Genomic DNA, 18,557 nt, shown 5'->3' with positions numbered 1-18,557 from the left:
TTGTTGTTGGTGATCGGTCTCTGGGTTGACATTCTCTCTGCCCAGCTCTTGCTGTTTCTTTGGTGGGCATTTCTGCCTCGCTGCTGGCCGTGGGCGACACTGTCTTCCTGAACTCCACTTCTCTGTACTGAAGAACTGCCCCCAGTGCTGCATCTCCTCCCTGCTTCTGGCCAATGTCCATGCACCCTGACCTCTGGCCTCCAACAGGAAGGTGTTGGAAACCAGCCATGCTCCTTCCGGAGCTTTGAAATAAACTTTCAGCTGTTACTCCTGGAGAAACTGCGCTTCCCGGTGACACTGCTCCCTGCCAGTCTGCCGTTCTTAGGGAGTACTTTTATCTTGTAGGGAGCAGCTTCTGAGTCTCTGATTATTGGGACTGGCCCCCTTCTCTCCTCAGAGAGGGGTATATTCTAGGTGCACTTTCTTTCCGGAAGGTCAAAAGTGAGAGTGTGATGGGATTGCAGCGAGGTTCCCAGAAAATGGTATTGAAGTCCAAGTAGCAGGAGAAAACACTGGCATTAAATGAGCCCACACCGTCTCCAGACTCTCCCAACAATCATTGTCTCGCCTGGCCCTCGACAACCACCTACGTGATAGATGAGACTCTGGGCTTCAGCTATGGTCTTCCTCGCCTTTCGTAATGGCAACTCCGAGCCTCAGAGAGGACAGGCGATTAGGGGACTTCCTTGCCCACGGTCCAGAAGCTAAAATGCAAAAGAGTCCGGGAGAGTCGGGATTCGAACCCGACTCAAGGCCGTGGCATTGCTGCTTTCAAAAGTGGAAGAATATGGAGGCTGAAGAGCTGAGCTCCTTTTCTCTCTCGCCCTCCCTCACTCGCTGCTGGACTTCAAGCTCCACGCGGGCAGCGAGCTACTGCGTCCTCGGCTTGCACCCAGTACCAGCACACAGCGGGCGTTCACGAACGGTCCTCCCGGGCGACAATGGAAGGATATCGGTTCCCCTTTTGCAGGAGGCTCCTGAACTTGCGGGCACCCAGGCGGAGCACGGCCACTGCATGCAGCTCGAGCTCGAAGCCCAGCACCCGGACCGAGACGCTTCTCGGGCTCCCGGGGACGCGGAGACCCGGCGGGAGCAGGCGCAGCCTTGGGGACCACTGGCGCCAGCCGCGCCGCAGCCGAGCCGCCGCGCCGCACTGCGCACGCGCTGCGCCGGCCCGACTCCGCCCCCCCGAGTAGGGACCTACAGCGGGCGCGGCGGCGGCGGAGGCGGCGGCGGCTTGCGGCCGGCGGTGTAGACGCCCCTTCCCGGGAGCCGGGACCCGCCGGCCGGGTGAGTGGCTGAGCCGGAGGGCGAGGGCCCCGGGTTCACGCGCGGGACAGGCGGGCCGGGGCGCCGAGGGGGCTGCGGGAGCGGCGCGGGGCGGGGGGGCCTGACGAGGCCGCGCCAGGACGGGGCGGGCAGTCCGGGGCCGGGTCGTGCGGGCCGCGGCCCCGCGTGCCTCGCGGCAGACCGGCCGGCCGGCATCGTGGCGCGAAAGCCCCGGGGCGGGCCGGGGGCGGGGCCGGGCCGGGGGCTGCCCAGACCCGGGGGCCGGGGCGGCGGCGGGGTGCGGGCCCTTTGTGCCGCCGCGACCCCGCAGGCTCGCCCCCCGCGCGCCGGTCGCGACTCACGGCGGCGGCGTGCGGGCTGCTGGGCCGCGGGTGTGGAGCCGCCGAGCCGGCCTCCTCCGCCCGCCCCCAGCGTTTTAAATGATGCATCTCCTGCGAGGATTTCTACCGGTCGGCTCCGAGCAGGAAGTGTCGTCAGGAGGCCATTTTTAAAGCCTCCTGCGGGCCTCGGAGGTAAGCGTTGACGTGGTGTGACTCTCAGTAGTTAGAGGAGACCCCGAGGCCCCGCCACGGCCGGGCCGGCCCCGGGAGCCCACGCACTAAGCCCCTGCGCCAGCGCCTCCCTTGCTAGCCCCAAGCTGTTAGATGTGGATTCGCTGGGATACCGTGTACCATCGGTGTGAGAGTGCCAACAATAAACTTGAAAACCGGACTGGCATTGTCTTTCCTTGGGAGTTTCGCGGCGTGTGCCCCGGGATGGGCTTGTCCACGGAGGACCTGTGCATCTTTTGCCGGGGAGGGCAGGCGGGGGAGGGTGGATGGTGAAGGTTTGACTTACTCCGGTGCTGATGGCAGCCTTTGTGGGACCTCCCCATCCCAGCTGCCCTTTTTATCTTGCGATCTTGGGTTGTTGGGCAGTTTCAGGCAGGGTGCCTAAGAGTGAATATGTCTTCACCGGAAAGGGAAACCAAAGGAGAGAAAGAAAGAGAACACTTAAGTCCCTCTACGTAAATGTACCGCATTAAAATAACGCTGACTTTAGCAACTGGGATAATGAACAATTAGCCTAACACTAAACGAGTTAAAAAGTGAAATAGCACTTTGGCCTGTTTTAAATAAAAGTCTGCACAGCTAAACTGTAATGTTGTATTACAGCCTTTAAGGATTGTATCTGTTAAGTTTAGAACTGAAGTCACCAAGAGTAAGACAGCCATGGTCTCCAGGAGCTTGCAGTGCTTTCCTAGAGGAAAGGAGAGAGAATAGGAATGTATGCCTTTATCTTTCTCTGAGTCACGGATGCAAAGTTCAGCCTAGCCGGTAATGTGTGTACACAACAGGAGATACTGGCAGAGGGTTCTTAAAGCCCAGCAAATGTTGTTTAGAAACCAGTATCATATAGTCTCTTCAGCATGCAAGGAGAATGTTAGGCTGTTTTAATTGTCTGATATCGGTGTTCTCTTTCACCTAGGATGCACTTTTTAAAATTATTTTTTATCCTAGATGTAGTATAGCCTTGAAAAATAACCCTTTTGTATGTATCTGGTTTTGTTATGCTGATAACATTCATTACAAATGCATTTTGAAAACAGACAAAGGAGGGCATTATTTTACTGAGCCTCCTTTCTGATATTATGTCAAACCAATGTAGATTTTTAAAAATTCATTGATACCAATTAAAAAAAAAAAAAACACCATGATTTCCCCTGGTGTATTTGCCTCTAAGTAAGAGGATTCGGGCCAGTTTTGGGGCAAGAGGAAGAACAAAGAACATTTTTATGATTGTTGCCATGAAGGCTGACATTTCATTCATTCACTCATTTATTCATTCATTCCTTCAACCAATATGTATTGCGTGCCTCCTGTGCCAAGCGCTATGCTGTTGACTGATAAACAAGGTCCTCACAGCGAGGCTTCCCAGTCTTGATTGTTCCCAAGCTGCCTGGGGTAGACTGCATTTTCTTTGTTCACATATGCCAACCCAGCCAATTGCAATTTCCAGAATCCATGCTTGGAATGAAGGGTCCAGAGATTGTGTAATCCAGATGTCCTCGTGGAGTGGGGGTGGTGAGGCAGCAGAATCACCTGGGAAGAATTGTCTCAGCCCATCTCAGGAAAAGGGCAGTCTGATTTATTAGGTCACCGGAGTCCTAGGAAACCTTTTCTTCCTTTCTATTTTAAGCTCCTGTGTTACCTTGCCACACATCGCTGCTTGAGAAGCATCTTGGGGGCTCATTCTCTTTATTTTCTAGAAGAAAATTCTTGGGGCCACCAAGGCTGCACAGACCCAGGACTTGCATCCAGGTGCCTGGCTTCTGCTGCGGGGCATTTTGTGCGGTGCCTGGCAGCCTCGAAGGGTCCTGAATGTAGAAGCCTATGCCAGGGCCTGCAGGTGTGAGGCCAGAAGGGGCTTGGTGCCTGAGAAGACAAGGACTGAAAGAAGGAGGAGCCCTGGAACTTGCCACGCTTTTGACTCATCTGCAGCTCGACGGTACCAGGCCAGAAGTAAGAACAGAACTTGAGTGACAGCAGGTGCTGTGACTTTAGTTCACAGTCTCGCACAGCCTGTAGGAGAAAGCAAAAGAATTTAGATTAGACACCAGCTGACTAACTCCATGACCTGGGAAAAGACACATAGCCTCTCCAGCCCTGTTATCTTAGAAGCAGCAGAGAATTGAAGGTGTACTTTGAGGAATATTGAGGTAAAGTATGACTGTGCCTCTGCAGGCGCCCGGCACCCCATCCACCTGACTTCCGTCAAGATGCTCCAGGATTGCCAAACACACAGCCACTGAGAGCGCCCCAATCAGGTCAGCGGTACGGTGTTTACCGCCTCACTGAAACCCCCCATTCACCACTGCTCTCCGTCTGCCGTTACACTCCCTAAAGACAGCAGCCTGTGCAGGTGTGGGGGTAAAACAGTCCTGGCTTGTGCTCATTGTCCTCGCACCCTGCCAGGCACAATGCCAGGAACATTTACGTTTCCAAGAATCTACAAGGTGGTTACTGTCATTACACGCTTTACAGAGAGTATCAGTGATGACATTTCCAAGGTCAGTTGGCTAAGCAAGGGTAGGACCCAGAGTCCACTTGCCCAATCACCCTGCTACCCTCTAAGGCAGTGACCTTGCCCCCCTCCCAGTACCCTTGGCTGGGATGGGTATATAAAAGATTACACAACGACGTTCATAATACCTTGCTATTCCCACACACTCCTCTGTGCCTGTAATGTCAGGTAGTGGTTCTTAACCTTGGCTGTCTATTAGATTTACCTGGAAAGATTTTTAAAACTCCCCGAGCCTCCCCCACACACAGTGGGGCCCAGGCATCGTTACTCTGAAAGCTCTCCAGGCAATCCTAGTATGCAGTAGGGTGACCATCCCAGGGACCTCCTTCAAAAACAAGTTCAACATCCTGGGCATATTATGTTATGACAAGTTGGTCGCCCTAACGCAGCCAAGGTGAATAATCACTAGTGTAGTCGGAGATATTTCTTCTGTGTTTGATTATACTTTTTATTAAACCCTTAATCCATTTCATCTACAAAATTTGGTTTTTCTATAAACCAGAACAAGGTGGTGAGGCAATACAAAGCTATATGTACCCTTCATTTTTGTCACCTTTAGGGACCTGAAGTCCCTAGGTGTGTTCAGTAACACACAATTTTGTAATGTTGCTTGTAATACTACTTTGGTTTTTGCCGTGTATTTTTTTTAATGCTAACAAGAGCATAATTTCCCCTTAACTTTTTTTTTCCCCCACATAGAGAACAGTAAGTTTTATGCTTTAAAACTCTGTCACTGGTCACTGGTCATATTCTTTCGTTGAAAGGTCTTCTCTTAAACTGTATATATATATATATATATATATATATATGTAATAACTTATTTTGTTTTCTGATATAGTGTCAGTTGAAGTGTTTGACAGTGTCAAGTCTGTCTGCGAATAGCTCCTTTGTAGATGGGGCTGAGGAGGAGATCCTGGCCTCCAGTCCCCTGAGAACCTCCTGCTGCGAGGCCTTTATCTCATCTGGCTGACTTGTTAAGCTAAGAGTTTCTGCTTCTCAGGAGTTTCCCGGACTCTTCTCTTCACAGGAGTCTTAGAGAAACAGGTTGACGTATTTCTTCACGGAACGTGCACTGTTTGCCAAGCGTAAGGCTACTGCTGTCTGCCCATACCTCTTCCTCACATCAGCGTGTAAAGGCGTTATTATTCCCGCTTTACGAAGTGAGAAAACCGAGGCTCAGGGGAGGTTAACAGATCCAGAATTACACAGTTATTAAGTCCAAAACCTAGGTTTTAAACCTTGCTCTTGATCTCCCAAGGTCATTGTCCTTTCTACTCTTACACTTTTCCCCTGGAAAGCAGAGGAATCAGAACAGGGGCTTTCTTGTCCAGCCGCCTTGCCCCATTCTGTGGCCCAAGTGACACATTTGGTTTCAGAAGGAAATCTAGAATCCCAAAAGCCTTATGTTTGTCAGCAAAATTTGGAAGTATTTTTTGTCATCCAGTGGCCATCAGTTTGCACTTCAGTCATTTCAAAGTGCAAGGTAGTTTGGCAAAAAGGAAATAATACTTAGTTACTGTTTTTCTTTCTTTGGAACAATGTACCCATTCAGTTCAGTTCTGATTCTTTGTAATGGTCTGAAAGAGTTCTTGCTGAGTGGGCTACCGGCTTCTTCCTAAATACCCTTTACCTGGGTGGCGGTAGCACTGTACAGGCCTAATGTTGCTTTTTTTGTTTTTTTTTTCCTGATCAAGTGTTACTTGTCTACATGCTTCTGGGCACTTTGAGGTAGAATGCTTCAAAATTTTGCTTGCTGGGAAACATTTCTTAGACCAATCTTTGCTATGAACTAAGTAGACAAAAGGAACAGAAAAAAAAACCTTTGAGCACCTGTGTTCTCTTGTTTGGCTCTCCTAATTCCCTTTTCAGTCTGATCCTAAAGCCTGTTTCCTTGCCTGACAGTGAGCAGAGGGAATCACTTGCCTAAGGACCGAACAAACAGGGACAGAATCAGAGTTTGAATTGCCAATCTTCCAGCTCCATTCCCTTTGCTCTTCATGGGAACTGCAGTTCCATCCCTGTCCTGGGAGAAGCCCCATGGAAGGATTTCTGGAGAGAGCTTCCTGAATCTGCTTCTCCATCCAAAAATGATGCAGTCAGTCAGCTGCTAGTGACTGAGTTTGGTGGGCATGTCTCACGATCAAAAACTCTGCGATGATGCACGTAGCATGCATGTGGTGTAACTGGCCAGCCACTTCTCGCATTAACATCCAGCTTGTGGGTGTGCGTTCACTTACAGGGATATTTCGCAATTCAGCTGGGCTTGGAGAGGAGCAGGGAATTTGGTAACTAGCTTATAAATAAACCTGAGTTATACTGAATACTCTCGCATGTGGTCCAAGCATCTTTTCACGTTAGCCACTTTGCCACTAAGGCTAGGTGATGGTCTTGGCCCCAGAGGTAAATTGTGTTTTAGGCTATACCCAGTAACTAACTGAAATCATGATGTGAGATTCAGTGTATATTCTGGAAAGAGCAATTGCTAGGCAGTGAAGAAGCATGTATTTTAGCCCCTTTGACTCTTCATGTGATTGGCACGATTTCTTTCTCTGTTTTCTTTTTTTAACAGTTTATGATGTGTAACTTACCAAAGCACTATGCATTATATACATTATCATGTAATCTCCATGACACGCCTGTGACATAGGTACTGTTAACTGTATGTTTTACTGATGAGGATTCAGACCGTTGGCCCCAGGTCACACACCAAGAAAAGGATGGCACTAGGATTTCAATCCCTATAATACAATTGCAGAATCTGTAGCTTTAAATCGTGTTACTGCTTATTTCTCTTCTAATTCTGTTGAGCATTTGCCGTTTCCAGTATTTAGAAGTCTGATGGTTCCATCTTAATAAGAACTTGTACAACCCTCATGGTTTTTATAGGCCCCAGTGTCACTGACCTGGTGTCTGACAAACTTAGTCTTTTTCTCCATCCATCTACATAATAAATACGAGAAACCAGGGCAAGTGAGCTCAAAGTCAAAAGGAAAAACCAGCAGGGAATGCTGTACAGCCTTTCCCCAGGAAGAGACAAGACTCAGGGAGCACATTTATGACAAACCATGCCCGTCTCTTTGGGGTGTGTCAGTCATCTTTGGCTGATGCTGTAGATAATTCTGCATTAAAAAGCTCATTGCATGCTGTGAAAAAACAGACAACTTAATATTCGTCAGACACCTTATTTCTTGTGTCCGGAGTTAATAATACTAAGTATTTTCCATGCTTTTGAGAACCCTCTTAAGTTCTCTTAAAAAAAAAAAAAAATATGTTTCTAGTCCTAGGAGGTCAAATGCAGAGGTTTTGGAATAGAGACATGAGTTTGAAAGGTAGGTCAACACCAAAACTGATGTTAACGGCAGTTCACTGAGCGCCCTTCCAGTGTCTGTGAGCCAGAGGGAGCGAGGTGCACGGAGGGAGTGGACTCACAAGCCGGTCCCTCCGGTGGTCCCTCTGGTGTGCCTGCAGCGGCCTCAAGTGCTCACATGCAGCACCAGCAGCAAAGGCATCTAGGTTCTTCCCTGCCATTCGCCGCGCCCATTAACCCTCGTCACGGGGTACGTTCAGATCTTTCCCCCTACGATTAGCCACACACGTTACAAAGGCCAAGTAGAACATTACTTGTTTTGAAGAAGCCTGACATCTTCGTCACCTGGACTTTGGAGGTACCAGATAGAAACACTGCATTATCTTGGGAATGGCTTAGAAGCCAGGAAGCCACCTGGAAACAGGTGACTGTAATTCGAACATGGCCTAGGTGTCTTGCCTCCCATTAAACGTATTTGCTAATCACAGCCTCGCGCTTCTCACTGGCACTTGCTCCTAGGGATTCTTAATTCAGAATAACTGGCGCGATAGTTTCATGGAAACACCTCTGAGAGGACTGCACTGCTTCGGGGCTGTAGCTGGCTTGGTTCATTCCCTGGGGACTCTCCTCCACCAGGATGCCCTCCACTGCTTGCCAAGTATGTGATCTTACCGTCCAGTCTCTGGGATTTCAAGTCTTCAGTTTTAGGAGGAATGATGCCTCCAAGTTTTAAGAGGACTTAGAAAGAAAATGACAAAACTGCCTTCTGTAAATTTTGAAGAATCCTGGAGGCTGGAAAAGGTGCTGGGAAACTAAAAGTGCACAGTTGGAATCCTGGTTTGAGTGAGTCTTCAGATGAAGGAATCTCATCACAAGATTCTTGAGAATTTCTCAGGATTAATATGTAAGATGTTGAAGTAGTTGGTAAGCATGTTGTGCCAGGCAAATGAGTTACTTTCTTCTTTCCTCCCCTCTCTGCCCTCCCTTCCTCCTCCTGTCTTCTTGCCCCCTCCCTCTCTCTAGTTAGTAGGATTCCAGGGCTGGCAGATAGCAGATGTGGTCTCAGCTGGTATGCAGATCTTTGGAATAGAATTGAGAACCCACGACGAGAGGAGAGAAAAGGTGTGCAGGTTGATAACGGGTCTATCAAGAGGGTGAGGATGTTTGTAGCCCCAGAGTCAGGATACAGGGACAGTGGTTTCATTTTCATTTAAGGGCAAATTCTCAACAGTGAGAACTATGTGAAAATAAAACTAACTGCCTAAAGAGGGAGAAGTGTTGTTTCTGGAAATATTAGACCATCCATTCATGATCAACTGGTGAGGATGATTTAAAGGATTGAAGTGTTGCTGGAAGTTTCAGCCAGCGATTTATAATACTGGCTTTTCACTAAAACTGCATTGATTGCTTTTATAAACCACGATGTCTCTTCCCCTTCCCCCTCTTCATGATGATTTGGACTCACTAGCATAGGGCTGAGTCCAGAATCGTCTGTCTCAGCTGTGATGCTGAGACTCCTCCGCATTCTGGAGCCCCTGGCCCAGTCCCCTTTGGAGTCCCTCTTCACCTGCGCGTCCTTGGAGCCACGGTTTTCTTAGGTTCTGGCCGCAGACCGTGCTCCCTCTGTTTTAAAGGGGTGAAAATGCCCATGTGACCACATTGACGCTAGCAGCATTCTTGGATGATAGAAGCCTGTGACTTCAGGGGTCAGCACTGGGAGACTGGGCTTGGAAATCACGCGGATGAATGTAGATGGATAAGCAGATGTGAACAGTGGCTCGCCTGAGATTGCCTGAGTAGTAGCAGAAGTTCTGGTACGAGCAGTGTCCCTGGGGTCTCCCTTCACTAAATCCACTTTACAACTCTGGAAAATGAAGTGCAGGGAAGTTTCTACGAGTGACTCCTAAAACTTCAACCTGTTGTGTATACCAGGAGTGCGGTGGGAAATGGAAGTCCTTGTCTTTGCCCATGCTTACCAGTTTGCTAGCTGGAGGCATCCACATGTCCTGCCCTCTTCACAGTCCCCTTGCACAGGTGTGTGTTCGAACGCTGAGGGCAGAGGGAGCACCTTGTGGCCCCACGGGCCTCTGCCCACTTGCTGTCGAAGTATTACATACACACTTGGGGTGGGGTGAGTCTGATCGAGTCCTAGATGCCACTAGGGTTCAGCTGTGTACTGGAAATTGCTTTTGAAAGGAGGCAGTTATCTTTTGCAAAAGCAAAATAGGGAAAGACAACACTGCCAAAGAAAATAAAGGCGGTTGTCAAACATGGTATGTCCTTATGGTCCTTTTCAAAAATGCTTTTAAAGGGCGGGTTTTATGCTGGATCTGAATATGCCATAATTATCTCTCTTGACCCTACAGTAGGACCTTCTACTCCCCCAGGTTGGCCTCTCAGACTTATTTTGCATGGCTCTCGGCCTGTGAGCAGTGTGCCAGAACAAAGCTGCTAATTCCCCCTCATATCTCTGCTCATCATCGAACAGACACTCACTGGGCACCTCTCTGTGCCTCTTGACACTTAGAGAGGCACTCTAAAACTTCAGAAGTGTTCTCTTTCACTCTCGAGTGTTTTAGCCATCGTGGCAGTGCTGTGGGAGAGGTTCGATAAGTGTCCTTCGTTCTAATTGCCAGATGAAAAAATTGAGGCTAAAAAGGCTTCAGTGGTTTTTAGAAGGTCATAAAATAAAGGCTTTTTAGCAGATCCCCAACTAGAATTTGTTTGGCTCCTAGTTCTTGTATGTTCTGGAAAAAAGAGCGTATACTTAAAGGCAACTATTTTTGTAGAAGTCGTCATCGGTGTTACACGTATTGTGGCACTTACCATAGGGACATTCGCGCCTCTGCCACCGCCTCTCACCTCAGTCCCCCGTGCTGTCTTTCCACCCTCACAGATGCTTGTCTGTGCGGCAGCTAGGAGCTCTGTTGGGATATAAAGCACATCAGGCCATGTCACTGCTCCAGTCTCCCCTGGTTATCTGTCTCAGGTAGAGGAAAAGTGACATCTTATGACTATGCTAGAGCTTTCCTTGACCAGCGCCCCCACTGCCTCTGACCCTATCGACGCCGCTCCCTCCTTTCCTTCTCTCCTTGTTCAGTACCCTCCATTCTCCGCCTCCTTGCCATTCCTCAGGTGCTCCAGGCCCACATCCCACAGACCTTTGCCTTCTCTGGGCCTGAAACTCCCTTCTCCCAGACAGCTGCAGTACTCGCTCCCTGGCTGCCCCGAGGTCTCCGCTCAGATGTCAGCTTCACGGGGGAGCTTTCCTGACTCTCCACACCTCCACATGCCAGCCCTGTAACCTCATCACATACTTACTCCTGTCCCCCTGGCATTGCTTTATGGTAGATTTTTATCAATTACTTATCACCACCCAAGAAATAAATATATTGCCTGTTTCCCCTCTCTGTACCCTCCTGAGTGTACGGACTGATACTGCATTTTGCTCACTCCCTACAGCACTCAGTGCCTGGCACGTAACAGACACTCAGTGAGATGTTGAAGGCATCAGTATTGTCTACCTAATATTGCCAGTGTGTTAGTGACTTCTTATATTTGTGAAAGCAAATGGAGTGACCGAGAGAGAGCTGGGAATCCAAGCTGCTAATTGGCTATCATGTAGGACACCTGAGCCAAAGCCCTGGCTCTCTCCACCACTTGATAATTTGTGTGTTTAAAAACTGAAACAGCATCCTCCTGAATGAAGTTTTATGTCAGCTAATATGAAATTACACCTGTAAAATTGCTGGGATGCTCTCCATGACACCTACAAATAACTCTCACTTATCAAGGGCTGCTCTGAATGACAGCTGTGATTTCTTTGCTCCTGGCCTGTTTATGATTGGTCTAAAGTGACGAGTTTTAGGGGGCTGAATAGAAAAATGTCTTTCATTTGGGCTTATTATTTGCCATTTCTGTTGTATTACGTTTTACTCTTTATTACGTGTTTAAGAAAATATGTCAAGATTTAGCTTAAAATTCAAAGGTCATTGAAATATAAGTTTGGAAACAGCTTAACTAAACCTTAAGTTCACGTATTAACCACGCTTTATGATGTCTTTTTCTCCCATTAGTGTTGCCTGGAATATCAGAGAACTGGGAACAATCCTGTCTTGGGATCGCACACCTACTGTGGCGGTTCGTAAACGAGGACACCTGACTAAGCCCCCAAAAGTCACTGCTCCGCCAATCACGCAGTTAGATGAAGGATGGCCCCTAAGGATTTTATCATGTGAAGTCTTCCTGAAGTTTCTGGCTTTCTCTTTATAGAAATGCAAATAAAGAAGATGAAGGATATTGGACAGCAGTTATATACCACCCAAGTGAATGACAGACATAATTCCTTGACCATGTCCCCCAAACAACCAAATGCTAATAGAGCGACTCGACCAGACAGACACGAAGCGCAAGCTCTGTTGTGTCAAGGCTCAGAGGCAGAGGCTGCCGTGATGACCGTTGCTACGTGTGTGAAGTGCAAAAGTGTTCACAAAGTCCCGCTTCGAGATTTGAAAACGGGCACTGGGCCAAGCCAGAAGGAAGACAAATACGTTTGCTTCAAATGCAGCCTCGGTGTGGCTACTCCCCACTTTCATTTTGTGAACAGTAATCCCAGTGCTACTTCCGTAGGAAATAAAGCCGAAGCCATCTCCGGTTCCATCGGTAACAAATTTAAGGTAAGGAACTTTAAGCCAGGCAAATACTATTGCGATAAGTGTCGATTTTCCACAAAGGACCCTCTGCAGTACAAAAAGCACACGCTTCAACACGAAGAGATTAAATTCATCTGTTCTCACTGCAGCTACATTTCCTACACGAAAGGGGAGTTCCAGAGGCACCTCGTGAAACACACAGGCATATTCCCTTATCAGTGCGAGTACTGCGACTACGGCGCCATCAGGAATGACTACATCGTCAAACACCGGCGCAGAGTGCACGAGAGGGCTGGGGGAAGGCAGCCGCCCAGAGCTGTTGCCAAGCTGGAGCCAAAAAGAATCAGCGCATCGAAACAAAACCTGGAGGTCTTAAAAGCTCCCAATCCAAGGACTGCATTTCAAAATAAGTTGTCAGATCAACTCTCCAGGTTCTCCTTCCACACAAATAAAGACAAAATGCACAATATCATGTTGTTGCCTGAATCAAAGGAATACCAAAAAGACGTAGTGTGTATTCCAAATAAAGTGACCCTGGTGGAGCCAAACGAAGGCAGTCTGTTTGAGAACAGAAGCGTGGAGGTGGAAGTGTTGTCGCCGGCGAAAGAGCCCGTCCAGCCAGGAATGCCGTTAACGGTGGTGGCACCGGCAGAGCTCGTGGTCCCTGCAAACTGCTTAGCACAGTTGATAGATGTGAAGGTCGTCAACGGGACCCAGCAGCTTGTCCTGAAACTGTTTCCTCTGGAAGAAAGTAACCGCCCTGAAGCCGGTGGGGGCGAAGGGGGTAATTCTGAGCGTATGACTAAAGAGAAGGGTTTGGCCGAACCAGAAAAAATGGTTTCTGCAAGCCAGACAAAGTCACTGGCGATGGAAGGCAGCGTTGGGAAATTGGCAGGCATTGATAGTCTTCAATCGTCAGTTCAGAAACAGCTTAAAAATGTGAAGTGGGTCAGGTCTTATGATTTTTTCATGTCAAATTCTAGTGTGCACAACCACGGAGAATCCCTCCTCAACCCAGATACAGTTGAGAATTTCCGGAAGAAAAGTAGTCCGTATCCACATAGACCGGCTCTTCCTTCTGTCTCCTTAAAAGGTCATTCTCCAGCATCTGTAGTGAAAAACAGTGTTTTCCACAGTCTCGGAGCTGCATCAAACCCTTTTCCATATAAAGCTGCTGTTTCTTTTGCTGAAGATGGAAGGACCTCACACGGTGACTCACAGCAGTTACTTCCCCTGGCTGCGTCACCTGCAGCCGTGTTCTTCTCTGGAGAAAAGGGCTTGTTGCCTGTAAGTACAAATAACTTGGAATCTAGAAATGAGATCAGTGTTCCTGGAAAAATGCTTCCCTCTCATAGGAAGTTGAAAGACAAGCAGACGGAGGAACACAAGGCAGTTTCGAATACAGGCCAGATTTCCTCTCAACATAAAAGCGAGTATTTACACATAAATATACCAGGACAAGACAGAGTCAGGTCTCAGCCACCCGCGGAGGAGCCTTTGGAATTAAAGAATCCTGAAAGGACTAAGGACTCTTTCGATGGTCCAGTCATCTCGTCAGTATTTTCTCTGAGCTCTGGGTCTGAAAACGTCCCTGAGGGCGTTAAGTGGAATAGTTCAACATCCAAAATAAAGTCAATTGAACTCTTGCGCAGAAAGATAGCTCAGTTAATCGAGTCCTGTGGCAAGCCGTCGTCTTTGTCTGCGAATAACGCACATCGCCGTTCTGTAGCGCAGCCATCGAAGGGCACTTCGAAAGCTGCTCCTGAAGGTATTCATGAAATTAACGTGTCATTTACTGGCACTGGCTGTCCCCCAGGCACGCCCCCAAAACCGCAGGATGATGGTGGCATTAACGGGCCACTCACTCCTCAGCAGATCTACCCACAGTTTATAGATGGCAGCAGTGGGAAAACTGAAAGCAGAGTAACCAGGAAGGCCCATGTTGCGACTCCCGTATTGATCCCCAAAGGGGCTGTGTTGAGGGTTCTTAATTCTTCTGAGGATGCCCACATTATAGAGGCGACGTGTGAAGCCCCCGTCAGCATACCTGGCAGTGAGACACAGCTGTTAAAACCCATTCCGTTCTGCCCAGTGAGACAGACAGACTCAGACTTACAGTCTTTGACCAGTGAAAGTGGGCCAATAGATATGTCCCAAAATCTTGATATACCTCTTCGGCCAAAACCAAGAAAAGAGAGTGCTATTTGTAGCACCATGCCTAAAAAAACTGGCCCTTTGCACGGTCAGCAAGGAAGCAGTGACCTGAGTAAGCAAGGCAAACTGCTTTCCAGAAGTCTTCCCACAAGTAAAAATAAAACCAAACAAGTGAACTCATCCAAGAAGAAAAGCAAAATCCAGGCTGATCCCAGCCGCTATCTCAAGGATCCTTCAATTTTTCAGGTTGCAAGACAGCTTCGACTGATTGCCGCTAAACCAGACCAGTTGATTAAATGCCCCCGTCGCAACCAGCCCGTCATTGTGTTAAATCATCCTGATGTTGACTCTCCGGAAGTGACCAATGTGATGAAGGTAATCAACAAGTACAAAGGCAATGTCCTCAAAGTCGTCTTATCAGAGAGGACTAGGTGTCAGTTAGGCATCAGACGGCATCATGTTCGCCTGACGTACCAGAACGTGGAAGAGGCCAATCAGATAAAAAGGCAAATGATGTTGAAAATGAAACTTAAAAAAGTTCATAAAAACAACTACCAGGTGGTGGATTCCTTGCCTGATGACTCATCACAGTGTATATTTAAGTGCTGGTTTTGTGGGCGGCTGTATGAAGACCAGGAAGAGTGGATGAGTCATGGCCAACGGCATTTGATAGAGGCAACTAGAGATTGGGATGTTCTTTCTTCCAAGGGCAAATAAGTAAAAAGTGGTCTTTGAAGCAAATTGTTTTTCTTAACTCTTAGTTTATCCTAGTTTGTCCCCCGCCCGCCCCGACTCAGTAGGAGAAATGCAGATTGTAGGAATGGGAGGCTCGATCATTCTTCAGAAACCTTGTAGGAATGTGGAGAGCTAGGAATCTTAACTGAGCTAAGTGACCAGACCTTGGAGGGTTTTTGAAGCCCCTGAAATAGTCCGCACAAACCTACGTACAGGCATTTTTCTGGAAAGAAGTGAAATTTCCAGTGGGGTCTGAGACTTTTCTTTGTTTAGCACCCCTGTTTTTCTGAGTAGATACAGATCTGCGGTGATCTATTCAGAGGGGCAAGTTCTGAGTGTTTTACACATTGCTCGTCGTACAAAATGCTGCTGAGGAATTTAACGCAAATCTCGGTGTACACTTCATTTTTTCCTGCATTAACTCATGCGCTGAATATTTGGTACATAATGGAAATTATGTCCTCTACTTTGTTATCTTAAATTTGGTTATAGAAAAGTAGGTGTTCTCTGAAGTTGTCACCCACTCGGCAGTACTCAGAGGTGTTGTCTGTAGCACAGAGCACTGTGCGGTTTTGGGCCACTTTAAAGAATGATTCCAAGGGTTTGCCTGAATTTATTCCTTCAACAGTAGATGTTAGGGGAGGAAAGAAACATTTTCAAATCCTTGCTTTCTTTTTAAATGTCCTGATTTGTGACAGTTGAAGAGGGAATGTGCCTTTAAAAAAAAAAAAAAAAAAGGAATGGTCCCAGAGGGAGAATATCTGTAATTAAGGCTCCTGTTTGCCCTTACCACCCTCACGAACAAAGTAACCAACTTAAAATGTGAATGAACAGACTTCTTACAACACAGATAAAACTGGGGGAGACAGTTCCAGGTAGGATTGTGAAGAGTTTCCATCTGAGACTCAGCCCAGACGGGGGCGAAGGCTGCGGGCACCGTCTCCAGCACCCACGGATCTCGGAGCCCGCCCCCAGCTCAGCCCGCTCTCCCTCTGCCAGGTTGCTGAACAGGCTCTCCGTGGAGTGAGATGCTTCCCTACTCACCTCCTGTCCCCTTCTTTGTGTGCCTTTGAGGTCCCTTAAGGCTTTCCTTCCTGAAAATACTAAAAACGGTCAGGAATCCACAAAACAGAAACATCCCACCATCTTTGTGGAGGTCATAGAAACACGCTTCCTGCTTTTCACCGATAGCCACGGTCTGTTCTCCCTCTCGCTCCCCTTTCCTAGGTAGCAACTCTCGAGAACACCTGCTTCCCTCTCCAGCAGATGCGGGACCAGCCGGTCCACACCGCACCTTTGTGTGCGTTAGGGAAAACTCCCTGGGCACCTTCCCTGCTTCTTGGGCAGACAGGTGGCGCGGCTGGGGGCGCTCAGGCTGGATCTCGTGTCCTCGCCCGCTCCGCCAGGCCGCGACCGTCACGCAGAACACACCCCGCACGGCCGCAGGGCGGCCCCAGCTCTGGTTTCCTCCCTCTAGGACTGCTCCTTCCTTAGGGCACTCGGTAGTGCCGCGAATGAGACTGGGGGCTGTTAGACCTGAAGAAGACCTGAGAGATGCCCGTTGTGTTGGTTAGTTGGAACTTTCTGGTTTTCTTTTAACACATGTGAAAGTCTTAGACTATCTTCTGATAGGTGGGATCGTAATTCTTTGTCATTGGTTCTCATTACAGATAATCAACATTTCTTACATCTAATTGAATACATAATCAATAAGTTGGCCGATTGGTTAATTTTTATTGAAATTTAAGACTTGGGTTTTTTTATATGTGTATATATGCGTGTGTGTACACATATAAATATTTTTTACCATATGAAAACTGCAGTAGCTAATTTTCTGATTTCCTATTTTATAATGAAATTATGTGGGCTAGAAAAATATAAGACATTTTATATTCTAGAAATTATTTTGGAAGCACATTTTTATAATGGCGTGATCTCATTTTTAGAAAATGAAAGCACAAGTAAGTGATGAGTCTGATTTATATGAGCAAACAGGAGTAGAAACCCCTGAGGATCATTTCGTTGCAGTATTTCATCCCCGTGCGTTTCTGGTTGGTGCTCTTTGGGAAATGGACCCTGGGCACCACTTCACCACATAGAGGAGAGCGCTCCGAAGTGTGAGCGTGCGTACGTGGGCGCCCTGCCGGCGGGATGGAAGGCTCCTAAGATACTGAGAAGAAAAGGCTGTGATTTTTTTTTTCTCCTATACCTCACTGCTCAGTAGCATCTTTCTTGAGAGGCTCGAGCGTGCCCTTTCAGGAAAGCGGACCCTGAGTCAGGTCATAGTGTTGAGTGTTGACGTGAAATATTTATACTCTGCGGCATCAGCCGGTTTTCCAGTATTACCTGAGACTCAGCTCACGTACTTGTATGGAGCTAAATTTTATGAGTAGACTACGTAGCTAAGTTTTTGGGGGGATTTCCAGAGCTACAGTACTTTTTTGAGGAATTAAGAAGGCTCCTGGAAGTCATACAAATGAGAAGGCAAAACATGTCTGTCCTCCCTCTGTGAAGGACTTTAGGAAATAGCTTGTAACATGTAGGTAAATGTCATGAAACATTTCTAACAAAATTGGCCAAGGTAGGGGTAGAACTGTGTTGAGTATTTACTTACTCCTACCTTGATTTTGAAGGACCTGTACTCACTAAATTTTATTAATAGTGCTTACTAATAAAATCTTAAACTTATTTCTTAGAGATTCTTACTTTTGGGGGTCAGAAATGAGACGATCCTGTGATAGTTATGACAGTGAAAATTTTTAAAAAGGGACTCATAGTCTCATAGATAATATTTTACCCAAATTTTTATCCCCTGCCCAGAACATTCTGTGAGCCCTACTATGGGCCAAATGCTGTTTGTTAAACTAAACCGAACACGGTATATTAACCCTCGAAGCTCCGTCCCTCTTTCTTCACGACCTACTAAATAAACCATCCCAGGAAACAAAGATGTGACATTGCTCGGCCTTTGGAATAATTTTTGAATCTGTAAATGTCAATATGAGCAGAAAACAAAACATTGCCTAACACGTTTTAAGCATTATTGTAAGTCCTGTGTTAACAGTTTGTGTGTCTGCTGCTCTGGTTTTGAAACACGTTTGTATATAGAGATAGAAGTTGGCGTAGATTTTGTTAAATAAAGCGACTGTAAAATGTTCTCTGCCCTTTCATTTCAGTGTTCGGGGGCTGTTTCTTCCATGGCCTCTCATGGGATACGTCTCCGAAACAGGGAGAGGCATCCTTCTGGACAGCACAGCTGCCTCGAGTTCCAACGGGGCGTATTTGGAATTCGATGCACTGCTGGTTAACCACGCATACCCTGAAATGACACCAGGTCCCTTTTTTGTTTTGCTTTG

General features: G+C 47.5%; 1 protein-coding gene across 2 annotated transcripts; it reads left to right on the top strand.

Annotated features, from left to right (window-relative positions):
- The first annotated feature begins 1,176 nt into the window (after positions 1-1,176).
- On the top strand, positions 1,177-18,357 carry ZNF518B (zinc finger protein 518B). 2 transcript variants are annotated; one of them, XM_044389727.3, is made up of 3 exons: positions 1,194-1,290; positions 11,737-14,080; positions 14,713-18,357. In XM_044389727.3, exons 2-3 carry the CDS (start codon positions 11,935-11,937, stop codon positions 14,742-14,744), a joined length of 2,178 nt encoding a protein of 725 aa, XP_044245662.2. In that variant the 5' UTR covers positions 1,194-1,290; positions 11,737-11,934; the 3' UTR covers positions 14,745-18,357. The 2 variants fall into 2 exon arrangements, with proteins under 2 accessions (XP_026370195.2, XP_044245662.2); XM_026514410.4 differs by having other exon boundaries at positions 1,177-1,290; positions 11,737-18,357.
- Positions 18,358-18,557: the final 200 nt, after the last annotated feature.

Source organism: Ursus arctos, unplaced genomic scaffold, assembly GCF_023065955.2.
Source record: "Ursus arctos isolate Adak ecotype North America unplaced genomic scaffold, UrsArc2.0 scaffold_9, whole genome shotgun sequence".
Lineage (NCBI taxonomy): Eukaryota > Metazoa > Chordata > Mammalia > Carnivora > Ursidae > Ursus > Ursus arctos.
This window is presented reverse-complemented; position numbering and strand designations above follow the sequence as displayed.